This window comes from Ixodes scapularis, unplaced genomic scaffold, assembly GCF_016920785.2.
Source record: "Ixodes scapularis isolate PalLabHiFi unplaced genomic scaffold, ASM1692078v2 PGA_scaffold0__279_contigs__length_252992795, whole genome shotgun sequence".
Classification (NCBI taxonomy): domain Eukaryota; kingdom Metazoa; phylum Arthropoda; class Arachnida; order Ixodida; family Ixodidae; genus Ixodes; species Ixodes scapularis.
In genome coordinates, this window is record NW_024609835.1 from 67,638,656 (window position 1) to 67,666,246 (window position 27,591).

General features: G+C 43.3%; 1 protein-coding gene across 1 annotated transcript in view; it reads right to left on the reverse strand.

Moving 5' to 3' along the window:
* The window catches only part of LOC8028009 (cytochrome P450 2A4), a 34,710-nt gene extending 17,028 nt beyond the window's left edge, over positions 1–17,682 (reverse strand). Inside the window, exons 1-4 of the mRNA XM_040215679.2 lie at positions 17,282–17,682; positions 9,065–9,288; positions 6,167–6,291; positions 1,349–1,455 (exon numbers count right to left, since the gene is read on the reverse strand). Of these exons, the coding sequence (XP_040071613.1) occupies positions 1,349–1,455; positions 6,167–6,291; positions 9,065–9,288; positions 17,282–17,314 (489 nt within the window). The 5' untranslated portion in view covers positions 17,315–17,682. The remainder of the gene's footprint in view (positions 1–1,348; positions 1,456–6,166; positions 6,292–9,064; positions 9,289–17,281) is intronic.
* Between the last annotated feature and the right edge of the window lie 9,909 nt (positions 17,683–27,591).

Genomic DNA, 27,591 nt, shown 5'->3' on the forward strand with positions numbered 1-27,591 from the left:
GCTCCATTTGGGAATTGCGCAAAGAAAATATATGTTTCTCAAAGTTTTGAGGCTTTGCTTTATTAATCAAGCTGGGATCAAACAGTAACATAAATAAGTGAGAACTAATTATCACACTTTTTAGCAGGAAGGCATCACAGGGACCTCTGTTTCACACTCTTAATTACCAAATACATGCAGGTTGTCTCTTAGAGCGCAGCTCTGAGGTGTCCATTTCCGGCTCGAGCGCCGTCGCCGTCGCCGGCGTAACCGTGCTTTGCATTCTGGGACGTTTCCCATAATGACGTCACACGTGACATCACGAGGATCACGAAGGTCACTTGTGAATGTCACGACGAAGGTCACAACCTTAACGAGTGACGTCACGAGGGTCACAAGTGACGTCAAGAGGGAGGAGGGAGGGAGGGAGGAAGAGGAGGAGGAGGAAGGGAGGAGGAGGAGAGGAGGAGGGGACGGTACGGAGGAGAGGTATACCCTCCTCCCCGCACCCTCCCCTCCTCAAGAGCTGCGCTCTAATTCGGCATTACAGGGAATTGTAGAAGTCTTTCATTTCTCAGGCTTTACAGATTTGTTTTTAAAAAGGATACACTAATATGGTTTGAGCATACGAGTTCCACGGCCAGGGGACATAATAAAGAGGGTCGATCGTCACGATGAATCGAATAATTATCTACAATTTGTGGACTTTCTAATTAGTACAATAGACATATGGTTCCAATTGCAACTTGCTGAACGTCATCGAATACTACTAAGTCAGTAATGTTTACGAAGACTGAGCCCGTGGGAAGCGCAGCAATGCGCGAAAGTTACCACTCGCGCATGAGGTGCACAAAAGGGGTGAGAAAACGCAAACAGGAGAAGGAAAAACCACGCGTGCGAGTTATCGCACCTGTACACTTGCTTCTACCGCACGAGTGGTGACTTTAGCGCTACACCGTGCTTCCCACGTGCTGCAAGTCTTTCTAATATTTTTTTTTGTTTAGTGGTTTTCAATGATGCTCAGCACGTTTTTAATAAGGACCCTATGTTTATTTTCAACAACTAGAACGTTGATTAACATATGTTAGTTAATTAGTCGAAGGATTGTTACGATTAACCCCCTATGCCGTGTCCCCTGGCCGTATAACTCACCTGCACAAACCGCATTAATGTAGTTTTCACAACCTTTTAAAACAAATCTGTTCAGTTTATATTGCTTTCAAATGCCTTAGAAAGATCGCGCACTGGCCGACGAGAGGAAAATCTTTGTGGGGCGCCTAAATCATAAAGCACTGTATTGAACTGAATAAAAAGAACATACGTGCGGAAGGAAAAAGTGAAAAAAACAAAGAACACAACAACATCGTACCTTGATATGCTCCTCCATTGACTTTCTCCCAAATCCAAGGTCCCGAAGCACGTGCAGGCAGAAGCGACGGTTGTCTTGCCAAAGCTTTCCGTTCAGGGTTCCTACGGCTTAGGGTGGGAGGAGGGGTTCATTGTTAGAAAACGGAAGCAAGTGCAACTACCACGGACGCCATCATAGCCATCCGATAGGTTCAGCGAACCTGATATCGATATTGTTCCAAAATTCCAATGACCACCACTTTAAAATTGGATCTAGGTCATCTTAACTATAAATACATGATAAAAAAAGAGAGAGAAGATGATAAAAAACGTTAAAAAGAGTAAATTTTCACAGATCGTTCCAGAGTTAGTCACCTGAGCGAAAAATGTCAAGTGACCGGACTCTGGATGCAGAACACGCTCTGCAGTTTAGCATACCAAGGTGGCAGGGCGTTTAAGACGATTATTGTGACGATTTTATAGCTGTTAGCTAAGCCACGTGAACATTGCGGGCCTGGTTCAATCCAGCGCCAGCCTCATACCCCATGACCTTGAGCTTGGTGTATCGCTCTGCCAGATTGCAAGATGCGATTCGCTACACTCGATTCAAAGGTTCGCGTCAGAGAATTGTCAGAGGTAGCTCGCAAATGATTTCCGCGATGTCTCGCTTTAAAGCGAAACGGGAGACTCAAATCAACGCATTAATCTTTGCAACGCTTATCCCTCAGGCAAAATGTATCGCATTCGCTTGGCACTGGACCGACACGCGATCAAGGACGTTTTGCAGAGCATGCCTATTGCGCATGCTCCAAACTCCTTTTACAACCTACTAAAAAAAACATGACAGCACTCAAAGGTCGGTTTTTTACTGTTTTATATGAGCTCCACCTACGCAGTAGTACTTACTACACGTAGCTTATAAAAGTCACAGCTCTTTCGTAAGTACCACTCGCAGTGTTTAATTGCATTGTGCGTAAAATGAGTACGAGACGAAAATGCCATCTGTTGCACTTAGAACAAAAGAAGCCTCCTTCTCAACACTTACGTTCGGCACGGATACAAAGCAGAAAGGTGTAGGGCATAAGCCCTTTGTATTTTTCAGTTATGTTATGTTAAGTGGGAAAGAGAAGACTTATATCATGATGTACGAATGTTTTGGAAGGCCTAGATTTTTACTTTAGAACCAAATTTACATGATCCCGGCTTTTGGAATATTTTAGCACAAATTTATATAGTACAGTTTTACGAAACACGTTGTGTGGCCAGAACTTGATAGAATTGTTGACCCACGGAAAGAGATAAAGAAAACGCCGGACATACAGGGTGTTCCATTGGGGCGTAATAAAAATGATAGAAATACGCTAATAAACTGAGTGCAGTGAAACTTTGTCCTAAGATGTCTTTAGGTAATGCATTTATACCCATATTTCTGGAGTGTAGATTTCTGGGAAACTGCGAGAAAATAAAAACGGATGGTTTTCTATGCGCGGAAGGAAAACAGAAGCCAACCGTCGGGTGGACGCTGCTGCTCGTGCGTGGTACCACACATGCTCGGATCTTCTGGATCTGCTTTAGAGTTTTCATCTTTAAAAGGCTTTCAATTTGTTGTGCCATGTAGTAGCAGCGTCAACCCGACGGTTTTCTTCTCTTTTTCTATCGTGCGTAGGAGAAAAACAAAACAAACGTGTTTTAATGTATGGAATGCTTTTTAATACTTTGAACCAATCCCAAAATTATGTCTGTCCGTCGGTTTGTGCATTTTTTGCTAAATTTAACGGGCAAAAGTGACGTCACCTGACGTCACGTGACCTATACACTTTGGGAAAATTTACGTCACGTAACCTATACACCAATCTACCTACCCTCTAAATTTAGTGGGAAAATTCACGTAATGTGACCCAGTTTCCCCACCAAATTTATCGGGGGAAATCGACGTCACGAGAGCTGACCTGATCACGTGACCTATACAACCATTCAGTTTTCCGCTCAATTTAGCGAAAAATATACGTCATGTGGCATACCTATTCTCTCACCCCATCGTTATCCTCCCTCCCCCTCCCGATTCCTCTCCTCCCTCCCCGTCCCCATCATTCTTTCCTTCTAGCAAACCTAGGTGATGTTGCTCCCCAAAGTGCCCTCGCCATCCCTTACGAACTCCCATTGCTGCCTACCTCCAATTCCTTACTTTCTCCTTCCTTCGTCTCCTCTCTCCTCATCACCCCCCCTCTTTTCCTGTGGAGCCCTCCCTCTTCCCCTCGTTGTCCATGTAACACAGCAATTCAGTTTCCCTACTAAATTTAGCGGGGAAATACACTTCATGTCACACCAATCTCTCACATAAATGAAATGCATTTCACGCATTATAGGACTTTAACGTAAAGCTAGCTACCAATTCTTATTGTCTTGAATTTCTTCCCAGTGATCAACACTTATAAAATTTGACGGTAATAAATTCACCACCTAAAGACATTTTCGTGAAAGGTTGAATTCAGGGATGGGCAAAATACATGCAAATATGTATCGAAACACAAATACAAAATACTTCGTCAAAATGTATTTAATTACCAATCTAATTACATTTCCAAAAAAGCATTTCATTACAAGATACAAATACAACCAAATGTATTTGGTCTCCTCCAAATACTTTTCCAAATATATTCCTCAAATGTGCGTCAGCGACTTCAGGGCACCTGCAACGGGTTTCTGAATATCTCATTTTAATTTTGCATCGCACACTCGGGAGTTAGTGTGCGAGGCTCCAGTAACGTAATAGAAACATAATCACACAAAAAATGTAATCAGCTTGGACGTAATACGTGAAAAAGTACAGAGCTTCAAACAGCTTTTTTTGTCGATTACATTTTGGTATAGACCAACAAAGAACCGAGACGACCGAGACGCGCAGCACTAGCTAGAGACTTTTTTATTGTTGCAACTCGCACCAGTTAAGAAAATCTGGACGACCCGCGCATTTTAGATGTTCCAGGTAAAAATATGGATAGAAATCAGGCTGGAAAGCATCACAAGTTGTCACAGGCACTTATTTAGCCAGTCCGCCCGTGAACGTCGATTTCGTCACTATTCTTGCCCTGGACTAGCGCCGTAATCACAACCTCACTAAACGCTTGTGCTTGATTGAGAGACACTGCATTCGGTGAAGAAGGTAGTTTTCTTCCTGCTCTGGACAGTGACAATAAATTTGAGGGATGTATTTTCGCCCACAAAATTGTATTTAATTACAATTGTATTTGAAATACCCACGTGTTAGTATTTAAATACACACGTCAAATACGTTACCCAATTTGTAATTAAATACAAATGCAAAATACACAAGGTATTTAAAATACGTATTTCAAATACTTGTATTTGAAATACTGCCCATCCCTGGTTGAATTGCACTCAGTTTATTAGCTTATTTACAGGGCCTTTATGCGCCGGAACAGCACAAGAACGCACCCTGTACATAATATATTAACGCGAATGCATGACTTTCATACATAACATGACCTTCTCTGCGGTCGTTTTATTGGGGATTGGTATAGTCCTTTACTTTCTATAAATACTCGCGTCATATTTTACGTTCGCCATGGTATTTTTACATTTCTTGAATAAATACTTGTGAGAGCGGCGCGAACCGAATATTTGAAATCTTAGTAATGGGAAGCCTTCCAGCAGAACATTTTGTTGCTTTTAAAAATATTATTCCACACATTAAATTAAATATTACAATTGAAGAATGAATACGTTATACAATTCAGTTCATCTGGGCTCCAGCGATTTTTTCTATCGGTGCGACTTGTACTGATTCGACTTTCCCTTTATGAAATTTCAAGAGAACAAACACAATGTACAATTGTTGCTAGTTGACTCGACAGCTATGTGCCACATGAATTCAGGACAATATTTTCACCTTCCATACTGTGAGCTTGATAGCTTAAAAAAAAACTGTCCTAATGTCCTAATTGTTAATCACAGAAAGAAAACAGTTAAATGCAGTCAGTTACCTAAATTTTCGCGCTGTTCATATTAACGCAGTTCTAAGGTAAGCATCCTGAAAATTGTTCTCAGCAAATTTTCCGCGAGTGGAACAAAAAAAGCCGAAACAACTACGGGCCACAAGGAGATCACATCGACTGTCAATCAAAGAATTTTCTGCTAAAACAATGCATTTCTTCATTCGTTTTTTCCACGCGCTATCCGTGAGTGGAATTCCTTGCCAGCGGATGTGGTCGAGAGTGTTTCTTTATCACAGTTTCTATCACAAATTGAATAGACAATCTTGTTTTGAATCTTGCTGTTTGCTTTCTTTGCCGGTTTCTTTTTTTTTTTTTTCGAGTCATTGCTGGCCAACGTGGTCGATGGGGTTCGTTGTCACGATTTTTGTCGCGAGCCTAGTAGATATGATTCTGTCAAAACCTTGTTGCACGTTTGCCTGGCTGTTCCTTCATATGTGTGATTCGGATAGTGTTTTAATTTTGAAATAACTGCATTTTCACGTTTATCTCTTGCACGCTTGTGTTTCTTTTGGTGTGAATTGATGCTTGTATTTAGTGCTGCAGTGCTGTGGGGCACTGCCAACGCTGTTGATATTATGTAACCGAGCATTGTATATTTGACTTTATGTTGTACCACTCCTGCCAAAGCCTTGAAAAAGGCGAGCAGTATGAATAAATAAATAACAATTTTACTCCGACGAAACACCGAATCGACAAGGATATATTGTGCCAACACATTGTTTGCGGGTTCAGTGTTCATTAACAGCTGTTGGGTCTGCTCGCTGAATCAAAAATAGTTTAAATAACGCGGAATGCAAAAATGTTTGATACGAAGCACGACATACCAGTGATCCCAAGTATGTGAAGGATCATGTTTTCGCTGCGATTCAGAACCTCATTTTTGCACAGGACTTCCTTGATGGAATCATAGTCGTTGAGCACCACAACGTACGTAGCACCTATCTTGATTCTGGTTGGGATAAGAAAATATGTTAGCTTACCAACTTTCACGATCGGCTTGATAGTCAAGTGATTCAACTCCTTAAACGAACTAATGTACGTATTAAATACTACAGGAAAACACTTAAAAGTTTCTTAGCCCTGCTGCAAGCCATGTATTTTTTTTTAGTACGTGATACGTACATTAGCTACATAATAAGTTATATCACACAGGTACCAACCGGCTCGAAAAAGTTGGTATGGTATCGTCAGTTCAACATTAGTGTACTGAACGTCGAAATGTAGTGTTGGGGCGTTAGATATGGGACAAGGGGTGTAAGTACTACACCCCTATTTTTGAGCGAGTACTTGGACCAGGTTTACTTGAGAATAAACCCAGCTTGGGGTGCGCTACTAACTTGACGCACTTTGAAAAGGTATGGCCAATGCGCTGCCGTAAACGGTTTGAATGTCGATGTGCCATTTAATATTGACAGGAGGAAAATTGAAGAGTGGTGCGGCAACTTTAAATTTATCTTGACCCCGCAGTGTATCATTTTCTGTTTTGTTTACAGGAGGAAAAGAAAAAAAAAGAAGGAACAAGGAAGCGAAGTGTCAGGTTTTTAGACGGGTGAGTTTCGTTATTCAGGTGAGAGAAGGTACTTAAGAGGAAGTGGTGAGGGAAAAAACAGATAAGGCGAACCAGCACAGAAATGGGACAGCAGAGGGAGGAAGCTCGAAGCGCGTGGAACGAAAGCTCGCGCTGCAGAACCCGGCTCTTCTGGGATAAATCTCCACCTCTGCCCGTTTCAATCTGGATGAGCATCGTAACGGCGTGCGGTCGTGTATGGATACTGCGTGGTGCACGTTAAAGACCCCAAAACTAGCGGTTGTACTGCACTGGTTAGATTTCTTATTTTCAGCTGGGACACCGAATGCCCAATGAGGTTGTTTTAAATTCCAGATGTCTTGCCAATATGCACAGACAACAGAATTATATTTACAGCGGTGGGTTGCAACTGACTAACTAGTGAACTTAAGCTGGTCTCCCATTGGAGAATGAACACGCGATTCTTATACGGCGTGACGCTATGCGCACACGTAACTTAAGAAAACTGCCAGCCTGCCCAATTGAAAATATATGTAATCACCGAAATACTGTACATCAGAGACAAGTGCTAACACGGCATTGAATTCCAGAGCGACGAGTGATACACCGACGCACACGCCGGAACACTGCATGCCAGCTGTGAAGGGGACCGTTTACGACAAGGTGTTTCGTTTGACAGGGAAACCTTGTTCAGTACAATAGAATTGGGTGTACAACCGGTGCGGAGGCTTTGTGGGCCAGTGCGTTCGGCACGATGCTTACAAATTATCGAGGTGAACATATCTAGACTCTGAGACTGGGTTTCTCCAAACCTTGTATGTTAAAAATATGAGCGTTTTTGATTAAAATAAAGAAAGGATGAAAGTAGATAGGAATTAGATTTTTTTTTTGAATTTGGGGCAGCCATGGATTGTTGAAGGACTTACTGAGAATTCTCACAGCTCCTAAAATAATTTTTCCTTTATCGGTAAAAATACGTAGTTTTTAGAATGTCTACCGTAGAAAAGTATGTAAATTAGTATCCTGCAACGTGGTTGTAAATTGTAAATTGTAAAATGTAAATTAGTATCCTGCAACGTGGTCAAGCAGGAAGAATTACAGTTCCCACGAAGCACGGCGGCAGCGGCGGCGTAACGAAATTGGAGGGTGAGATGGGTGTTTTGAGATTTAAGAAAACCTGTGGGGACCGCAGACACAGAAAAATGCCGGATCCAATGTTTTAGCTCATATTGTCCGCAGAGGTACAGCCAGTCAAGAAGTTGACCAGGCCGCGCGTGTGGGCGTTTTTCCCTGCGGAGTGATTGGCCGGTGGCTTCTGTTCATAGCGCTCACGTCACGAGTTGGCCCACGCCTAGCACACACGGGGAGCCCACCACCGCAAGCAAACTGCCGTTATTATCTATGCCTCGGTCACAGTTGTCTGCGTGAAAGAACGGATGGGATTCCGGAAAAGGCAACGCTGCGATAACTGGTGGGAAGGCCAGTTGGAAAGAAGGATTGAAAACAAGCCGCATTGTTTACAGCGCATTGCAGCATTATGTTTTTATTCGTTCCCTGTTGATTCCTTTTTATGAGTGTTTACTATCTAAGACCTTGCAAATCCTCCTCTCCTTTCATTCAGACAACTGTGACCCCAGGTACACAAGTTAAGTAAAAAGTCACTAGATCCTGGGAAAGTGATGCCATCGCCTTCCCCCTGTACGTGTGCCCTACACTATTAGAATTTGCAAATTCTATAGGCATTGTGACATAATTAAAGTATTTTGAACACTTCGACAAAATCAAGTCGAAGTGTAGCTACAAGAGATGCAGACATATTCTGTTAGAAAAAACAATTTTTATCACCTCCTGAGCACTCCTGAGAGGGCTCCGAAGGCTTCACTTATTGCAGTGATGCATATTATAGCTTGTCTTTTCACGATAAAGTCCGAAGACCTTGAAGGTGGTTGAAAAAAAGTTGACATTTCCTAGAAATCTCAGAGGCTGACGTTTCGGAGACATAGCTTTTCTGCAAACGTTTCTTAAAGAAATGTCCGCTTCCCTTCTTTAGGCTTCCAGAAGGTTGGTTTCCTTGTTGAATGTAGCATTTTATTAGGTCTATTTCTAGGAAAAATAAGCATGATAGTTTTTTTGTTTTGTTTTTTTACATAGTTACGCAAACAGGAACGAACAACAATCACTTTGGCCAACTCACTTGATTACTGCTCCATATGTCGTGGACCATTTTCGGAACTGGTTATGGCTGAACTCCATGGTGACGAAGGGCACGTGCCCCACTAAGGGAAGGCCCCTGGGGCCCGGCGGCAGTTTGAAGCCTGGTGGAGCGATGTCCCTTTTGGACCAATGCAGAATGATGAAAATGATCATAACCGCGGCCGCCACTGTGTAGGCCTGCGTTTCCCATTCCGTGGAAGCCTCCTGGTACCCGACGAAAAGAACAGGAAAGAAAAGCTATTATGTGGATGAGCCCGTACGCAGAACCTCACACCTAGCTCCAGGCAAGCTTGACGAAAGGTTGTTCATATGGGATGGCCACAGTCATTTTTAAAGATTCAGGTTGTCGCCCGGTGGTTCTGTCTCGAACGAAAGAAACGCGAAAGACGGAGGGGCAGCCTCTCGAGCTTTTCACGCCACTGAATGGTCGTCAGCGGAAGCTCTCGCGTAACTTGCCATGCGCTTCGAGAGCTTTGACGGTGCCAAACCTTCCCCCCCCCCCCCCCCCAAAAAAAAAAAAAAAAAAAAAAAAATTGCGCCGATTTTTGTTTTTATAGCGGAGCTGTTAAGAGCTAGTTTCCCCAGGATCGTGTCCGCCAGCAAATAAATGTCGACACAACACTCCGGACAGGTACCGCCATCTATGAGCGAAGGTGGCAACTAGACCACCGACTTGCCGGTTGTCTTGTTGCCGCTGTCGCTCATAGATGGCGGCATCCTTTCCAACCTTTCCACTCTGGCTTGCCCACTTGCGGCCGGCCATTACTTCATTCCCACCATACTACAGCTTCGCTGGGACTCGTCAAGCTGCAGACCTGCAGCTTTTTTTTCCAGCGCCCCTGTCACAAATGTACCGCTTGTGGCAAAAATAAACGAATTTGAATTTGAATATAGTAAAAAGGCTGAAAGCTTTTTTTTTTCAGTTTAGCACAATCTGAGGCGCTAATCGCCGATCTTTTGCCACGTTGACAATGCGGCAAAGGCATCGCATTTCGAATGCTTCATGATAACACACAAAAATAATATATTACTAGTCGCACAGTTCTGTGCAAATCGTGATATTATTGTAAGAACGATCTAACGCTGATCTTTTTTTATTTTTTTTTGTGACATCACTGGGCATTCTAAACACTCATGTCGCATTCTAAACTCCGCGATTAGCGCCGAATGTGGCGAAAGACTGAAGCAAATATATGCGCGAATTTCATCTACCAAAAGAACCGGGACTCGGCACCATCACTACTCTCGAAGCTCATTACAGGCAGCACGAGAACTCCCGTTGACGACCGTTAAGTGACGAGAAGAGGGCAAGAGGCTGTAGTTCCGATGTTCGCGTTTTTGTTTTTTGTCTGTTGTTCAGGGCTGTACTCCTGTCTTCCGTCATTATTCTAATTTTATGTTTAGAGCAATGACGTAGGATATAAGTTATCGACATCTCATCATTAGCATCATCATCCTCATCATTTATTTTCCTCGAAGACCCAAAAGAGTATTATACAAAATAACAATCAACGCAACTTGAACAAACGCTAAAACACTGATATCCACATAGGAGGGTTATAAAGGAAGAGGGTAGTGGCAGCTGCAAATATGTTAGTGCTACTTATGGACACAATGTGGTCAGGTAGTGGGTTCCACTCTTTTATGGCCAAGGGTAATGTAGCCATTTGATAAGAGACGGTGGACGACGATATTTCACGTAATTTGCAATGGTCGAGAGGGGGGAATGTTCGGTGAGCGAGTGATAGCAAATATCCTTTGAGATGCTTGTTGTGAATATTCGATGAGGAAGAGAGGCGGGACACACTCCGGCGGAGAGAAATTGTGTTCAAGTTAGCTGACTGACGTCATCTTGATATGCTAGTATGTTGAGTGGTCGGAATAAATGAAACGAAGGGATCTATATTGAACGACTCCTAGGGTGTTATAATACTGAAGTATGATGGCCATGAAGATCATATTGAGAAAGATTATTCTAGTTTTGATCTTGCCAATGTAGTGTGGGTTAGTTGTTTTACTGAAGGTGTCGCAAGTGTGAGATTACGGCGTAAACGTTCGAGTGTACGGTTAGCATTAACAACGACCGAGGTTATGTGAGTAATCAATGATAGATCATAAGCAAGATGGATTTGTAAGTATTCGTATGATGGACTAGGCGTCACTGGGGTTATAGCAAGGTAATACGAAAATGTTGCAACGAGTGAACGGCGTGAAATTAGATCGTTTTACGTTTATTGAAATTTATAGTCGTTTGCCATTTTTGACACCACTGAGGTATTTAGAGTGAGATTGTTTTGTGAAGTTAGTTGATCATTATTTTGAATTAACAGGATTGTAAACTAAACAGCCATCGGCAAATAAGCGCACTGAAGAAGAGATGTTAGTATGCAGGTAATTAATGTAGATTAGAAAGAAAACAGGGCCAAGCACCGTCCCCTGAAGGACGAGACGTTGTCTTACAGGTCTGTGATTTCACGTTGTTTATCAGGAATTGAGAGAACCAGATGAACAAAGTAGAGAGCTGGGCTAGTTGGTGGTGTAGGTGTAAGAGCGCGTAACAACGAAGACTAAGGGAAGGTACACACAACACAGGACGAGCGCTGACTGGCAACTAAATGTTTAATAGTGAAAACAGAAACCAAGAAAACGTAAAAGGCACACTCAACCACGCATGCGCCACCCAAATTGTCTCGTCACAAAAGGGATTTATCGATCAGCGTATCGCTACCCCCCCCTTCCCCCTCCCCCCCTTCCTCCATTCATAGTTAAAAGAAAGAGCATTTCTTTTTCCGATAGCGCCACCGATGGATTGCTGACACATTCCCTCCGTAATTAACAATGTGGAAGACTTCTGCCACTTAGTTGCAAGTCAGCGCTCGTCGTGTGTTGTGTGTTCCGTCTCTTGGTGTTTGTTTTTACGCGCTTTTACACCTACACCATGCTAAAGACCAGTTGACAACAGAGGGGTGTATATTAAGATTTCTAAGCTCCAGTAAAAGACATTGATGAGGAAGCTTGTCGAATGCCTCTAAAAAGACTGTGAAAATAGCGTCCGTTTGAACATAAGAATCGAAGCCTGAGTGAATGTCGGAGAGAAATGCTCATAATTGGGTTTCACACGAGTATAACTTATGAAATCTATGCTTATGTTCTAAAAGGAGGTGGTGTGAGTCTAGATAGTTTACCATGTTCGCGTATATTATATACTGCAAAGTTTAGACTGGTGACCAATAAGAGAAATGGGGCGGTAATTACTGATCAGCTAACGGTCACCCGTCTTGTGGACGGGGATTACATTTGTAATTTTCTAATATGGTGTTTCAGAAAATCTGAGCGACTGGGAGAATGTGTTGGATAGAAAAATGGAGATCTTTTTAATGTTTAATAATACAATCGAGTCAATTTGGTCACTTCAGGAACAAGATGACACCTTCAGTTGGTCGATGGACTTCAGAATACCAGCATGATTAATTAGGATAGGACTCATATGAGGGTGAGAAAACTTGCCACGAGTCAGGAATGTTAAACACCATAGGTAAAACGACTAAAATTACTGCTAAGACAGTAACTGGCGCTCCGTGTTTTCGGATAAATCTGATAAAATCCGAAAAACACAAGCCGGTAAGGTTTTTGACAGTTCGGATTTATAATAAAAACTCCACCTTCGAAGCCACAATAGCAAACAACAACAACAGCAAAAAAAAAAAAAACAAACAAAACAGACAATATCTTACGAATAAAGTTTGTCAGAGCACAGGGTTAGCGGTCCTGAAAAAAAGGCAAATTTTTTTTTTTTTTTTGTCTTGGTCTAACTTCGTTGTGACGCCGTACTTTTGGATCAAGGCTAAAACCAATCTTCCGGTTTCCAGTTTGGACCGCACTATGTGTGCTACTTTGAGAGAGACTGGGGTGTGTCTTTATTACAGTGGAAGACGTGAGCCTGTAGATTTCACAAGATGGGGAGGGCTGCTTAAGATTTTATACATCCACGTGTTTGGCTATTGAAAAGTACTGACGTTTATTGAAGTAACACGTTTTAAAGATTTTTTGTACGACATATGCACTGTCAATCGCAAGGGGGCAAATGCCCAATGCAGTGGCAAAAAGATATTTGGATACCGGTTATTTTTTATGCACTTAGTTTGCGGTTTTGTCCAGAAATTATTAATTTTACTTAAAAAAGAAGCAAAGTAAAATAAACTCACAACATATTAATTAAAAACACCCTAGTAAACCCCGAATTTACAACCAAAATAAAGTCCGAAAAACACTCTCCGAATTTCTAAAAAAAAAAAAAAAGAAAGAAGAAACTTTTTAAACACGAAATCTCAGATATAACATCGCGGGTCGGGTTGGAGAGTCCCACAATTCGAGTTTAAATAATGGACGAGTACAAGAACCTCGAGAAAATCACAGATTTACATAATTAAAGAACGTGTTAAAAATCAGCAAACAACATAATAGGTAAAAACAAAAGTAATACAATGGAAAGCTGCGACTTTTGCTCCTCCCTACTTAAACTTCTCATCCAAATATATATATATATATATATATATATATATATATATATATATATAAATAAAAGAAAGATTTACTGGCGTACATTGAATGCTAGAAAGTGCTGTCGGTGGTCGCGCATGAAGGTGTATCGCACAGTGCTTGTCACACTCGTCTACAACGCGGGAGCACTCGGCTCTCCGGCGAGCGCTTGACTGGAGGCATACGCGGCAACTAATCTAGTCACGGCATGGCCTCCGAGATCCCGGAGGCCATGGTCACAGGGTTAACATGGAATGATCCGCTCCTGGGGTCCACTGCCGCTGAATGCGTAGAAGGCTTCTCGCGTGCCTTTCGGAAACTCCAGATAGCCATGGCAACGGAAAAAAAAAAGCACGAGAGTTTATCAACAACGTTACGGAATCGAGGAAATAAACAGGCGGGGGAGGAAAGCGAGCTGTAGATACGCTCAGGATAGCGCGGAGCAGATATGTGAACCCAAGTGGGCGCGAACCGTTCGGTGGTGCTCACGGGGAGGTTAACAAGGACACTCCCCCTCGAGCGAACCATTACATGTTGCCCACGTGACCAGATAAGTTGTCGCGAATGCCATCAGTCTAGCGATCGCCGGAAAAAAAAAAAGCCACGTGCTCCCACGTTGTGATTAGCACTGTATATCTAAATAGAAAATATAGTCGACCGTGGCAAGTGTTCTTCTCGTGTAATTATACTCAACTATTAAAGCAGCCGGTCTGAAATTAATTGTTAGCGCATTTCCAGCAATGGTCGCCTTCTTTTTGAAAGCGCGATAATAGATTTACGGGTTCTGGTTCGGGAGGACAAACATAGGTTCGGTCAGTGTATTTTTTACCGCACTCGGCGAAATTTAGAAAAAAAAGCGCCTCTTGGCGAAACAAGCTCCATGCGTGTTTAGGAGAATTGAATAGTAGGGAAACAACAGCTCACATTATTTACCCAGTTAACCTATTTAATGTAAACCGGAAATTTCTTGTAAAAAAAGTTACGCCATTGAATAAATGTTTTGTTTGCTCTTGTGACTTCCATTTGAGACCACAAAAAATATACCACTGAGAGCAGGAAACATTCACGACAAACGCCAGCTTGTTGTAACAAAAAAAATAAAATAAATAAAGCTATAGAAGTTCTTGAAAATTCAAGAGCAGAAAAGATTTACGACAGCATGTCAATTTTATTCTTCTAAGAAAACACGTAAAATGTATTTAATCCGTCATTACGTATGCTGTTTACGATGCCTTTAATCTGTAGATATTTATGAGAAACCAGCTGTTCCCATTATATCTAAATACATTTGTGATTGAACATTAAACTATTTGTATTATTTTTTCTATGCTACCAGAGAGAAAAATTGGTTTATTGAAAACTGAAGAGGTTATCCCGCGGAGATTGGCAGGATGTCTATATAGCTATGCTAGCAGAATTCTTCATGAACCGAAGGCAGAAGATACAAACACGCATAACTGCAAATAATGAAAATGCCTAAACGTGCAATGAATTCAATTACTCGACAAGTTACTACTATCGGGGAAAAATGAAATACGAACAGAGGAGCGCCTGGCTCTCAGTGCAGGCTGCGCCGCCTGGAAAGGAGCCTAGGGGCGAGGGTGTGTGGCCCTCTCCGATGTTTATACGCCCCTCGCTAGGCGCTTCCCAAGCTTCGGCATTGCGCCTCTTGGTGCGCTGAAAGCTGTCACCACTATCGCTACTCGCTCGACATCATGCGGGGCGAGGAAGCTCGCCGCTAGTAGCAGCCTTCTTTGCCTTGCATGCGTCGAGCGAGCAATGATAGCGGTGATAGCTTTCAGCGCACCAAGAGGCTCAATTCCGAAGCTTGGGAAGTGCCGAGTGAGGGGCGTATATACATCGGAGTAGGCTACGTACCCTCGCCCCTAGGATCCCTTCTAGGCGGCGCATAGCGAGAGCCACGCGCTCTAGAGCCAGTGACAAATGCGCCTTGTGCACATACACTAGTAGCTCTCAATCCCCCCCTCCAAATCTTCATTACAACGCGCACACACGCGCATGCACACATACACACACGCGCACGCACACACGTGCGCACACACACACGTGCGCGCACACAAACACACACGCACGCACGCACGCACGCACGCGCACACAAACACTACGCGCTCCCCTGTTCGTTTGTTTTCTATTTGTTTTCTATCAAACAGTGACACATGTTTCATACTTTTAATAGGAAATACACTTTTCTCAATAGCAATCTTCCTGCCTTTCCCTTTTGGTAGGGTTTCTAAACGTAGTCTAAAACGCGCGAAAGAAAAACTCGGCAGGATAAGTAATTGTTATCCTCAAGTCATTTCCATAATGACTTGAGGATAACAATGACTTGAGGATGCCAGCATAAAAAAAAAAGTTCAATTGACCTCTAAATGATAGAGAAACAAAAGCTTACGGTGGATAGTAAATTTGAGCATGACACTTTACCCTTTAGAAGTTTGTGCAAAATTATAAATCGTGAGGATTTATTTTTTTAGGAAAGTATCTCCATACCTATTTTACTCAGCAGCCAAATGTAGTCATTACAATATTTATATCCGAGGTATAGGTCATAAATGAAACCCATAAAGCGTCTCTGGACTCTTGATACGCTAAGATTTTTAAGACTAAAGTGAATTCCAGTAGTAAAAGCAAACACCAATTTTGGGCGTACAAAGCAATTATGCAGCACAAGCGCCGATGAGAGTATTTCGAACTGTCGCGTAATTCTGGACACCATGTCGATCCAAAACGCGGCGTCACATAACACTTCAAGGTCTCCTATGACAGATGTTATTTCTCTTTGGGACACGTTGAATATGTAAAGATATGCATATACTACGTTTTCGACTAAATGTGATAACTTCAGTTTTTGTTTTTCGGATGTAGTTTTATACAATTATTTGTGCATGGCATATTGACAACATCGATATCAATCTGCATTTCCATGCCGCCACAGTATCCTTCAATCTTGAGTCGCAATTATAAGGTTATTAAAGCTGGCAACCTTCATGCAACTGTTTTTTCAGCTGTGCCGGGTCATTCATATTCCCCGTAGTATCACGCTAGATTCCTCGTTTCCTGTGTTAAGTTACGTATATACGTGAGGCAGTTTTCGCTAAACACCAAAAAGGAAGTCTTGACCACGCTTGACCTCATGGTGAAGGCAATCGCCCATACCAGGCATCCACCCCTCTAGCCGGCGACCTTTCGGCGTGACTAGCTCGTAACGCTAGCCCATGAAAGCGCCGACTCCAGCAGTGCCAGCAGCTAGGTCCAGCTCCTTATGTTATTTATCTGCGGTTGAACAGGCGCCCGACGCGTACGCCCCTCGGCTATAGTGTCACCGTTAGGATCACGACAAACAGCAGCCCTACATCGTTGTGAAATCGAGAAAGGCAGAAACTGATTGGACAAAACAAACACGGTAAACCAGTCCGTGACGCGTTCCACATACCGACGTATCGGCGTTATGATTTAGGCTGTAGACTCCCGAGATACAGAGGCGAAACGGAAAGCAAAAGCAACAACACATAAGAGCCACCACCGACACGCATTCACGCCCACACCAAAAAAATGTCCAGGAACTTTCTTTCGACTTCTTGGAAGAATAGGATTTGTCCAGGCCAAGCGAAGCTACATAAATAAAGCGCCCACTTACCGCGGCGACGTGAGCCGTCTCTTCTGGATCCATTTTGTTTTGTGCGTCTACTGATGCGTTGCGGCCCACCGCTGAACTTGGGACAGCTGCCAAACCTGCTCCAAGGTCGTTGACGCACTCGAGCCGGCAAGATTTCCTGCGTCACGTGGTTCCGATGAGATTTGCCGAAGGGCCGAGCGCACTCTTTCACCGCCTTCTGTTTTCCTCGTCTAGACGCATGAAGGGCTGCGTCGGTTTGCCGTTACGATTCAGAGTGCCGCCAGTGCCGCGCGTTATCCTCGTTCAGGCAGTCGAGAAGGGGGTTGTCGCCTTGCAGCTGTTCTGCACGCAGTAAGCAGAAAGACGGACTGCAAGAAGGAAGGCTGATTCGCCCTCATTCGTCCTCTACCTCGCTAGACAATGAGGCCAGCCAGTATCCAAAAGCACTACACACGCAAAAAAAAAAAAAAAAAAAAAAATACAAGCGATGGTATAGCTCCGTTGTTAGGAAGCGGCAAATACCTCCTGACTGCGCACGTTTGGTGATCTGTCATTCTTATTTGTCACGTTCTTGTTTGTTCGGCGGATCTTGTCGTTGCCGGCTGTCACAGCAATATGCCTCGTCAATAAAAAAATAAAAATAATCTCAGCTCACTAACTACGGGCACTATGTCGAGTAGGACAATTTGTGATAGTTCAATTTGGCACTGTGAAACGTCGAGTGGGCGCTGATTACGTAGACAAGTTTTAACTAAACCCTTGGGTGGCCTAAACCAGGGTTGGGCAGTATCGCGATACAAATGTATTGCGGTAGTATCTTAGAAATACATTTCGTATCTGTATTTTTGTATCGCGATACATTTTTTTCATCAGTATCTGTATTTCTGTATCGAAATACATTTCGAATGTTTCTTTGTATCGTGATACAATCAGGGTAAAATGTATTTCGTTACATTTCTTGAGAAATACTCTCCCCCCCCCCCCCCCCCCCCACCAAAAAATGCTAGGGCATTGTTACCATGCTGCCCAAGGTTCCTTCCGATTCTCCAAACTATTTTTCTATGCGTCCTCTTCTCTCTTCTTACAACTGTTGCGCAGTCGGGGACTCGAACCATATGGCGTACCAGGAGTGTAGTGAGAGCACCTTGTGCCGTAGGTCCTTAGGTAGGGGTTTCTTGAGTCAATGTTTGCGGGCATCCAAAGCCCGCTGCTAACCGCCTCTCTTGCCTTAGCGTACACAGTACACCCATCCGGCAAAGCTGAGTCACAGTCCGTTGCAGCACGAGCGTGGCGGTGGTTGACTTGAAATAGTAGGATAACTCGCGCAGTGAAGTTGAACAGAATGCGAATGCGTCTGCGACTACGCCCGTAATATTGCACGGCTCAAGGGTACGTTACCAGCCGACGTGAAAGTGACCCGCTCCTCTGGTGATCCGAAACCCCGGATGGAGGTCAAACGTAGCCTCGCTGTGCCGACCCAGACTTCGTACGCCTGCGACTCGTCTCGAGCGCGCTGTTTCTCGGAGAGCTCGCACCTCTGCCGGCAATATCAGGTCGCAATCCACGAGGTCTCTATTTGGACTATGCAGGGCGAAACTTGATGACTGCAATCCATGCGTCGGTGACAGAGGGTCAGCAGGAAGTACCTTCGCAACAGGGAAACCACCGTATCGTTTTCTCAACCGTAACGGAAGATAAGATATGCATTCAAGGATGCTTCATGTCGTCCACCATTCTCGAAAATTCCAAATGACACGGCCTGCACGATCTTCAACGATGTAACCTACAACGAAAGTATGTATTCTCCTTTCATACAGCAGCGTGTTAAAGTTTCATGTTCAAGGCCACACCTACAGATAAAGAATACCAGTTCATTCCACCGTGACGTCATGTGATAAATGTTGACAGGGGCGTCCATATATGACATTGGCGTGGTGACGTTTTGATGGGATTTAGGATGACAGAGAATTTATTTAGAGGTCGAAGTCTTTTCACATATCCCTCGTCAGACAGACAGGATGTCAGGGAAAGAACCACGGTTAGTCCTTGATGGAACGTTTTTTTGAGCCCATTGAAGACTCCTCGTCGTCCGAAATCACTACCTCCAAGGCAAAGTGCCAAGCCTACGGGAAAGTAATTTCAGGATCAAAAACTTCCACTTCCAACTCCAAGCTTCATCTAATTTGGTCTCAAATAAATTTGAAAAAATGTATTGCAGCTAGACGGTGGTATTAAAAGCACAAAAGACTGAGAAGAGAAGGAGGGGACAGGACAGAGCGCTCTGTCCTGTCCCCTTCTTCTCTTCTCAGTCTTTTGCGCTTTTAAAACCACCGTCTAGACGTTCAACCAACTAGCCCCCCAATTAATTCTGATATATTGCAGTATCACTATTTCTGTATTTGTATTTCTGCCCTCCCTAAATGTATTCCTGTATTTGTATTTCTGAATACTTTTTGCCTCTTTTTAAAATGTATTTCCGATACGTATAGCGATACACTTTTACAGATATATATCAGTATCAGTATTTTAGCTACTATTTTAAAATATCCCAGTATTTGTATTTCCAAATACATTTTTGAGTATTTCTGCCCAACCCTGGCCTAAACTAACACTCTTCTGTATATCTAATCCTTTGTAGTAATTATGACTTCATTTGTGTAATTCTTCGCTTTATAGAGTCTACACTGACACCCCAGTTGTATTTGCTATTGTCTATTCCATCGTGGTGTGTGTATTCGTTTTTAAGTTTGATATCATTTAAAAACGGACCCAACTCTCTGCTGTGTCCGTCCTTCTGTTTGTAACCAATGAAGCGAAGCCGCAGAGTACTAATAAAATGGATTAATGAAAATATTAATAAAATTTTGAACGATCCCCATGGAGAGTTGAACGCAGGGCCCTAAGATTCCGAGACCGACGCTCAACCACTGTGCCGAGGGGGAAATTGGTATACTGGTGGTTATTAAATGCTGTAACATTCCTTTCGCCAACCGCAAGAACAAGCGGACGGCTTCGACTTTTATGCATATATATTGTCTAAGTCTGTGAATGAACCGATTTGTTTGATAGAGTAAGTGAAGGTCGACTATTAGCGTCAGCCAGACTGTTTGAAGCAGCGTTTTCCCACAGACGACAGGCACGGGCCTTTCTCTCATGAGCACCACCTCCTTCTTTCTAATAGTTAACTCCACGTACAAAAAAAGGCGGTCCACCGGCCATAGAGGTCATGGGGTTTGACAGTTGTAGGATTTCAGATTTCCGACGTGGACGATGCCAGCACAGCTACTACGGTTGCCACGTGGCGGGAGATCCGGGGTCCCTTCATAATTCGTGGATGCTAACTGGCGAAAAACTCTGAAAGAGCCTCTGTAGTGTTTTTACAACTTTTCGCATCTTTCGCATTCGCGGGAAAGAGTCCAGAGGAGGCTTTCGTCACCAATTTTGTAAGGCAGTCGGGTGTGGTGCTCGGCGTGGCGAATCATTTGTGGCTACTGTGACTTCATGGTCCGGATGCGGGACAGTTGCCGAGCTTCTTAGGCACGGTAGAGAGCATCTTGGGCATATGTTTTGAGAGAAGACTCGTGGATGTGTGGTAAGAGGAAATCAATGGTGGACAGCGCTTCTTACGTATATAAAATATAATACGCAGAATAGCCTGTGGTGGCCTGATGGCTGGTGCAATAGCCGCATGTAACGTAAGGCAAAATAAAGTCCCAGCTGACGTGCATTCTGCACCATACATGTAGATCTTGTCGGCTAGAGGTTTATTGAAGCGTCCAGCCAATCCATTTGTTTAGGGATGATAGGCAGTAGTAACGTAGTGAACTGCGCTGGCGAGGCGCAAGACCTCCCGAAGGAGGTTTGCAACAAATGGTGTAACTCCATCTTTGATGATGGACTGTGGTCCTGGAGCGCCATGTCTGTGGAGGATGGAGTGTAGATAGAAATCGGCTGCATGGAGGGCCGTAGCAGCAGGGAGCGCTTTGGTTTCGGCGTATCGTGCTAAGTGGATTTGTTTATATGACTACTTTGGGCCCAACTTGACGTGAAAACAAGAATTTAAATGGCACCGTCCGGCTTTAGGGCTGACATTTTTAATAGAACAAGAGACCAGGTACACTGTCGTTTCCGTTGCTCAATTCCCTCAGGAATTAACCAAGCTCAATATGTTTCTAAAAAAACAATCAGTTAATTTGACAGTTCCTGCTTTCCTGAAGATTTTGTTTTACAACACTATAATTAAGAACAAACACTTGTGTTTTAATGTTGAAATCTTTTTGACGCCTAAATTCTCGAGATCGTAGCTTTATCTTTGGCAGTTGCTCCTGCTGATCGAGTTTGCGCAACCGAGATGCATCTTTCAACGAATATCTCGCGCTTGGAGACTTGGTTGGAATCGTTTTACATAAAAAAAAGCCGGGAAAGCAAGAAATAAAGCGAAACAAAAGGCAAATGGACACAGATAAAATAAACTATGTGAATAGGAGAAAAGAGCAGAGCTACTTTTGAGCGGAAATGAATCGACGAGATGAAATCATTATGGCGGATGCCATGTCGTCCGCTCAAAACATAAGAGTCGGGACTCGTAACCGTTTGCCTGCTGGCCGTGTTCCAACGAGTCGCGGGCCGCATGTGGCCCGAACCCGCGTGTTTCAGACCCCTGCACGAAGGCGTCATTTCGGAGTAGATGGACCGAGTAACATACCGGATGAAAATTTCATGACGTTTTGGAACCTATGAGGGTGTATTATGTATAGAGTACTTCGTGAACCTGATAAGCAATTTTATTGGACACAAGCGAGGACCGCCTCGTGGTAACTGAAGAAAACTTCAAGAATCGCGAGCCCAAGTTTGAAATTCAGCGAAGGACGAAACTGCCTGTGGATGCATAAACCGTTCTCTGACGTTGGTGTGGCTACCTGAACGTCGTATGCAATGTTATTGGACACAAACTAGCACAGCCTTCCGGTCCCTCAAGAACACTTCCCAAATCGCACACCCAAGTATCAGGCAGGTCTATCTAATTTCAAGCCGTGGTTTCGCCGGCTTAACACCCACCTTAGGTTTCTCGGTTTCATCGCCCAAAAATATTTCTGACATAATTAGCAAAAATGCGTTTTTTATTGCTTCCATTGTTAGCAGTCTCACATTTATGTTTCTACCTGCTCTCGGTAGGAATGCAAGTACAGTAATTGACTTACTGTAATTTAATTACAATTTTGGTAATTTGTAATTGTAATTAATTACTTTCTTCTATACGGAATTGTAATTGTAGTTTAATTTCTTTCTAGCGTCGGTGATTGCAACATTTTCGGCATAATTAAAATTAATTTTGCAAAATTTGACGGCGCTGACGGAACCTCTCTGAAAGCCTCAACGATAGCCTCCTCTATACTCACAATGCCTGGCAGTTCGACGAGGGTGCCATAGAGTGCCCGGTCGCAGATTTGGAGCCCGAGAATCTGGTAGCAGAGAGCATTTCTCGGGGAACCTGGACGTCAGCGCACAGATTTTGCAGCGGCAAGGACCCGAAACATGTTTTTGAACCCGACGAGAAAGGAAGTGGTAGCGCGAGGTACGCGAGGAGTACGAGCGGACATTCCATCGCGCCGGAGAAGTGCGTTTTGGCGTCTCGCCGCAGCGGGGCGCCCGTCACGTGACTTTCCTCTCATCCGTTGTCCGTCATTCCACCTTTTCAATTTTGGCAGCCGCTTCTCGTGGTGATCTGCCAAGCTTTGTCATTACAGAGGAAACTATGGCTCAGCACTCGCACAAGCGGCCTAGCGGTCGGGACGCACATGCACACATAGACACGCACTCACACGTACGCACACCAAAAATAGCGTCGCGTTGATTGTTTTATTTTGTTGCTTAAACTGCGGGCTAAGAGACAGTCATCTTTAGAGCCTACCTCAACGACGCTTTGTAGCGCCGTCTGCGATGCGAGCAGCAAACAATAGCGTAAACATGCCAAAATGTCGAAAGAAAAAAATTGAGCTTCAGTTATCAGCCGAGGTTGAGAATTTTAATTGTTTCTGTAGTTTCTTTTTGGTCGGTTTTTTACGTATTTCTTCCCGAACTGTCGCATATTTGAATTTTTGTAACTTTTTTCAAGTTTATTTTCTGTTAATGTTACTTCGGAAATGATTCGCATAAGCATTTTGGAGACTGACCTTGCACCTCTGAATGTTGTCACCGATGATTCGGGATCCCCGATTCGGTTCTGAAATATTTGAGCCATTATGAGTCCAACTCAATGTAAATAATTTATCATAACAGGATTTTTCTATTCGGATGTGGTCGTATTAGCGTGTGGGGATTTTAATTTTATCTTAAGACTTGTAAAATATTCATATATCACTAATTTTCCCATTGTGACTTGTCTGGCTAACAAAGTCCGTCAATCCAATTTTTCCTTTAGCGATCTGCCGTCCTTCAGTTTATTTCAGTGTATGAACTAATTTTTCATTATTTAATAAAAATATAAAAACGTAGTACTTTATTTCCCGAAACTGTCAAGTTCTATCATGAATTTAGCATAATTCATAAAAAGAAAGTAGCACAATACGTGGCATTTATGCAGCGATGCTTAAGCCTCCTCAAACATTGGGACAAGGAATGAAAAAAGACGTTGCATTCTATACAACTCGTTCAGAGTTATGTAGCCCAGGTCGGGTCGCTGTCAGAAATAAGTATTCGTAATGTAATGCGTTAATTTCTAAAAGTAATTTGTAATTAAGTATTTTTCGCGTAGAAGTAATTCTAATTGTAGTTTTGAAGTTTTTGGAGGAAAGTAATTGCATTCGTAATTAACTTCTGGAGCAACGTAATTGCATTTGTAATTAAATTACATTTTGTAAGTAATTTACCCAAGTGTGTGTCATAATGTCACGTGACGTCAAGACATAACGTGACTTACGAGAATCGAACCCAGACCATTTAGATCACGAGTCTCCAAACGTTTCGTCTAAGTGGCCGGATGGTGGATCTGTCGCTGTCTCGGGGGCCAGAACATATAAGCAGGGATGGGCAGTATTTCAAATACAAGTATTTGAAATACGTAATTCAGATACTTTGTGTATTTTGCATTTGTATTTAATTACAAATTGGGTAATGTATTTGACGTGTGTATTTAAATACTAAAACGTGGGTATTTCCAATACAATTGTAATTAAATACAATTTTGTGGGCAAAAATACATCCGTCAAATTTATGGTCACGACTCATTTTGCTCATCCTAAGACGTGTCCAGAGCAGGAAGAAAACTACGTTCTGCACCGAATGCAGTGTCTCTCAATCAAGCACAAGCGTTTAGTGACTCTGTGATTACCGTGCTATTCCAGGGCAAAAATAGTGACGAAATCGATGTTCACCGGCAGACTGGCTAAATAAGTGCCTGTGACAACTTGTGATGCTTTCCAGCCTGATTTCCATCCATAAGTGCCTGGAACATTCTAAATGCGCGGGTCGTCCAGATTTTCGTAACTGGTGCGAGTCCCAACAATAAAAAATTCTCTGGCTAGTGCTGCGCGTCTTGGTCGTCTCGGTTCTTTGTTGGTCTATACCTAAATGTAATCGACAAAAAAGCTGCTTGAAGCTCTGTACTTTTTTCACCTATTACGTCCAAGCTGATTACATTTTTTTGTGATTATATTTCTATTACGTTACTAGAGCCTCGCACACTAACTCCCGAGTGTGCGATGCAAAATTAAAATGAGATACCTAGAAACCCGTTGCAGGTACCCCGAAGTCGCTGACGCAAATTTTGAGGAATGTACTTGGAAAAGTATTTGGAGGAGACCAAATACATTTGGTTGTATTTGTATCTTGTATTTAAATGATTTTTTGCAAGTGTAATTAGAATTGTAATTAAATACATTTTTGAACAAGTATTTTGTATTTGTATTTCGATACATATTTGCATGTATTTTGCCCATCCCTGCATATAAGGAAATATAAATGTGGAAAAACGGTTTGGGCACCAAACACATTGAATACATAGGAATGCAAATAAATTTTAACATGCGTAGTTACATAGATATGAAACAGGGGACAAATACTACTACGACTAATATTTCTGTATCATTCCGTGCTTCAGAACGCCTGAAGTCTTCATATGGTGTGGCTGGGTATGACGCTGTCCAATGAATAATATAACGGTTTTCACCCATTTTCTCTGGTATTCTCGTTTACGCGGTTGGTTCATGTTCTGGCGCCGTTTTTGTACTGCGGGCCCGTTTTTGTGCTGGGCTGGCCTGTTGGAGGCGGGCCAAGGGTCGGGTTCCATTGGAAGAACCACGGCCAGCCACGGGACAGCCTGAAGACCTCCGCGGGCCGGGGTTTGGAGACCCCTGATTTAGATTATCAGACAAGTGTCTTCAGCGTGTCACAACATATTGCCGTGAGTTTAGGTGCCATTTTGCGGGAAAGACCAGCCGGGCATCCGGTCTTCGTCCGGCAGATAAATAACTTAACACCCGGTCACACATTATTAAAACCCGGGTTAGCGCCGTTATCTCCATTCCAGGAATTGCTATCGAGTGTACATGCCACGTGTTAAGCCAGTCACTAAGCTTACCGATGGAGAGCGTTGATAGCGTAGACGCCACATGTTTCAGGTGCAACACAATTACTCAGCAACTTGCTATGCATCTTTTACGTTCTTTTTTTAAAGATCGGTCTGTGTTTAGTTTCACTAACAGGGAGTGACACAGCACAACGAGAAGACAGCGAATGGGTTTACTGTACTTCCCAGTTGCCCGTCCTCGAAAATCCGCAGTCTGGGCTCGGTGGCCCTGGTTGTTGCCCGTCGTTCAGAGTTCGCAGTCGGAATCAGTGTCCAGGCCTGCGAACCCTCCTTCAAACGCCAGCACTGCGTGAACCATCTGTTCCGGGCTATCATAGCCCGACTCCCGCTTCGGAACTACTCCGGGATCGCCATAGCCTGGAACGGTAGGGCCAGGGTTCGCCGTTTCTTCCGGTCCTGGTCTGAACCTCGCTGGTGAACCGCTCCGGGGATCGCCATGGGCCAGACCGACTACATCGTTCCTTCCAGGCCCCAGCCTTTGAGCAGCATGCTGTGTCACGCGCCAGCTCCTGTCGCTTCGGCCGATTGCTTCTCGTGCGCCCTTCGCCCCGTCGTCGTCCACCTTCGTCTCCTACAAGATAAGTATGTTCGAGTAAAATTAAGCACCCTAGATATGCAGGGCATTCCACGTTACTGGAGCCAAGGTTTAAAAATATTTTGGTGCACTTAGTAAGACGAAACCGAACGAATAAGGCTGTTCACTGTTAGGAGGAACTCAGGCTATTTTTTCCCAATTAACTAATCAAATACAAATAAACTAATAACCTTTTGATTCAGTGGTTTTTATCAAGGAACCTGTAACACGGTTTGTCTTTCCGGGCTTCTCAAAAGTGCCCGAATTACGAAAAGAAATGAACGACGTTTACCCTGTAATGCCGAATTAGAGCGCAGCTCTTGAGGAAGAGGAGGGGAGGGAACAGAGGGGAGGGTATGCCACTCCTACTCTCCTGCTCGCCCCCCATTTAGCAGCAAATTTTCGTTACATTTCCCGCTAAATTCAGTGGAAAAAGTTCCCCGCTATATTTCCCCGCTAAACTTCCACGCTAAATTTCGCCGCTAAGTTAAGCGGAAAAATTCCCCGCTAAGTTCAGCGAAAAATTTTTTCAATTTCAATTTTAATTTTTTCAATTTCAATTTTAATTTTTTCAATTTCAATTAAAAAAAAAGAGAAGCAAAATATATTGGAGCAATTGTGAGCAACAAATGTTACTGCGTAAAATGTCTACTATTGTGCTAAAATGTGCACTATTTTTTCAATATTATTAGCGCCCCTCTTTGGACAGATGTCGTACTATTCACAGCCGGCTTGAGTCTGCGCTAGCCACTCAACGGTCTTAGCGCACACGTAGAGAGAGGAGAGAAGATACACAAAAAAGCGCTACTCGCAGCTATATTTACTGAGATGAAAAGAAGAAAACACCGTAAAAATCTATCCTCCAAATAAACATGAAAAAAGAAGAAACATGAAAAATGAATAGTAGGCTGTTCCCTCGCGCACACATGGTTCAGAGAGCAGGTCTTTTGTTTAAACACCAGATTCGTTGTTGGCCGTCACGTTGCCATCATGCAGGGTGTTTTGCATCAATCCAATAGACCCTTTCAGGAATTCAGTCTGGCCACTTTGGTCACTATCATCATCTGAAAAATGGCATATGTGCTATACTAATGGCGGCCTTCTGTTTACTGAAGAATGAAGAAGTTGAAGGTGCCCTTAAGCAGATGATGCGATGCCTATACATTCTAG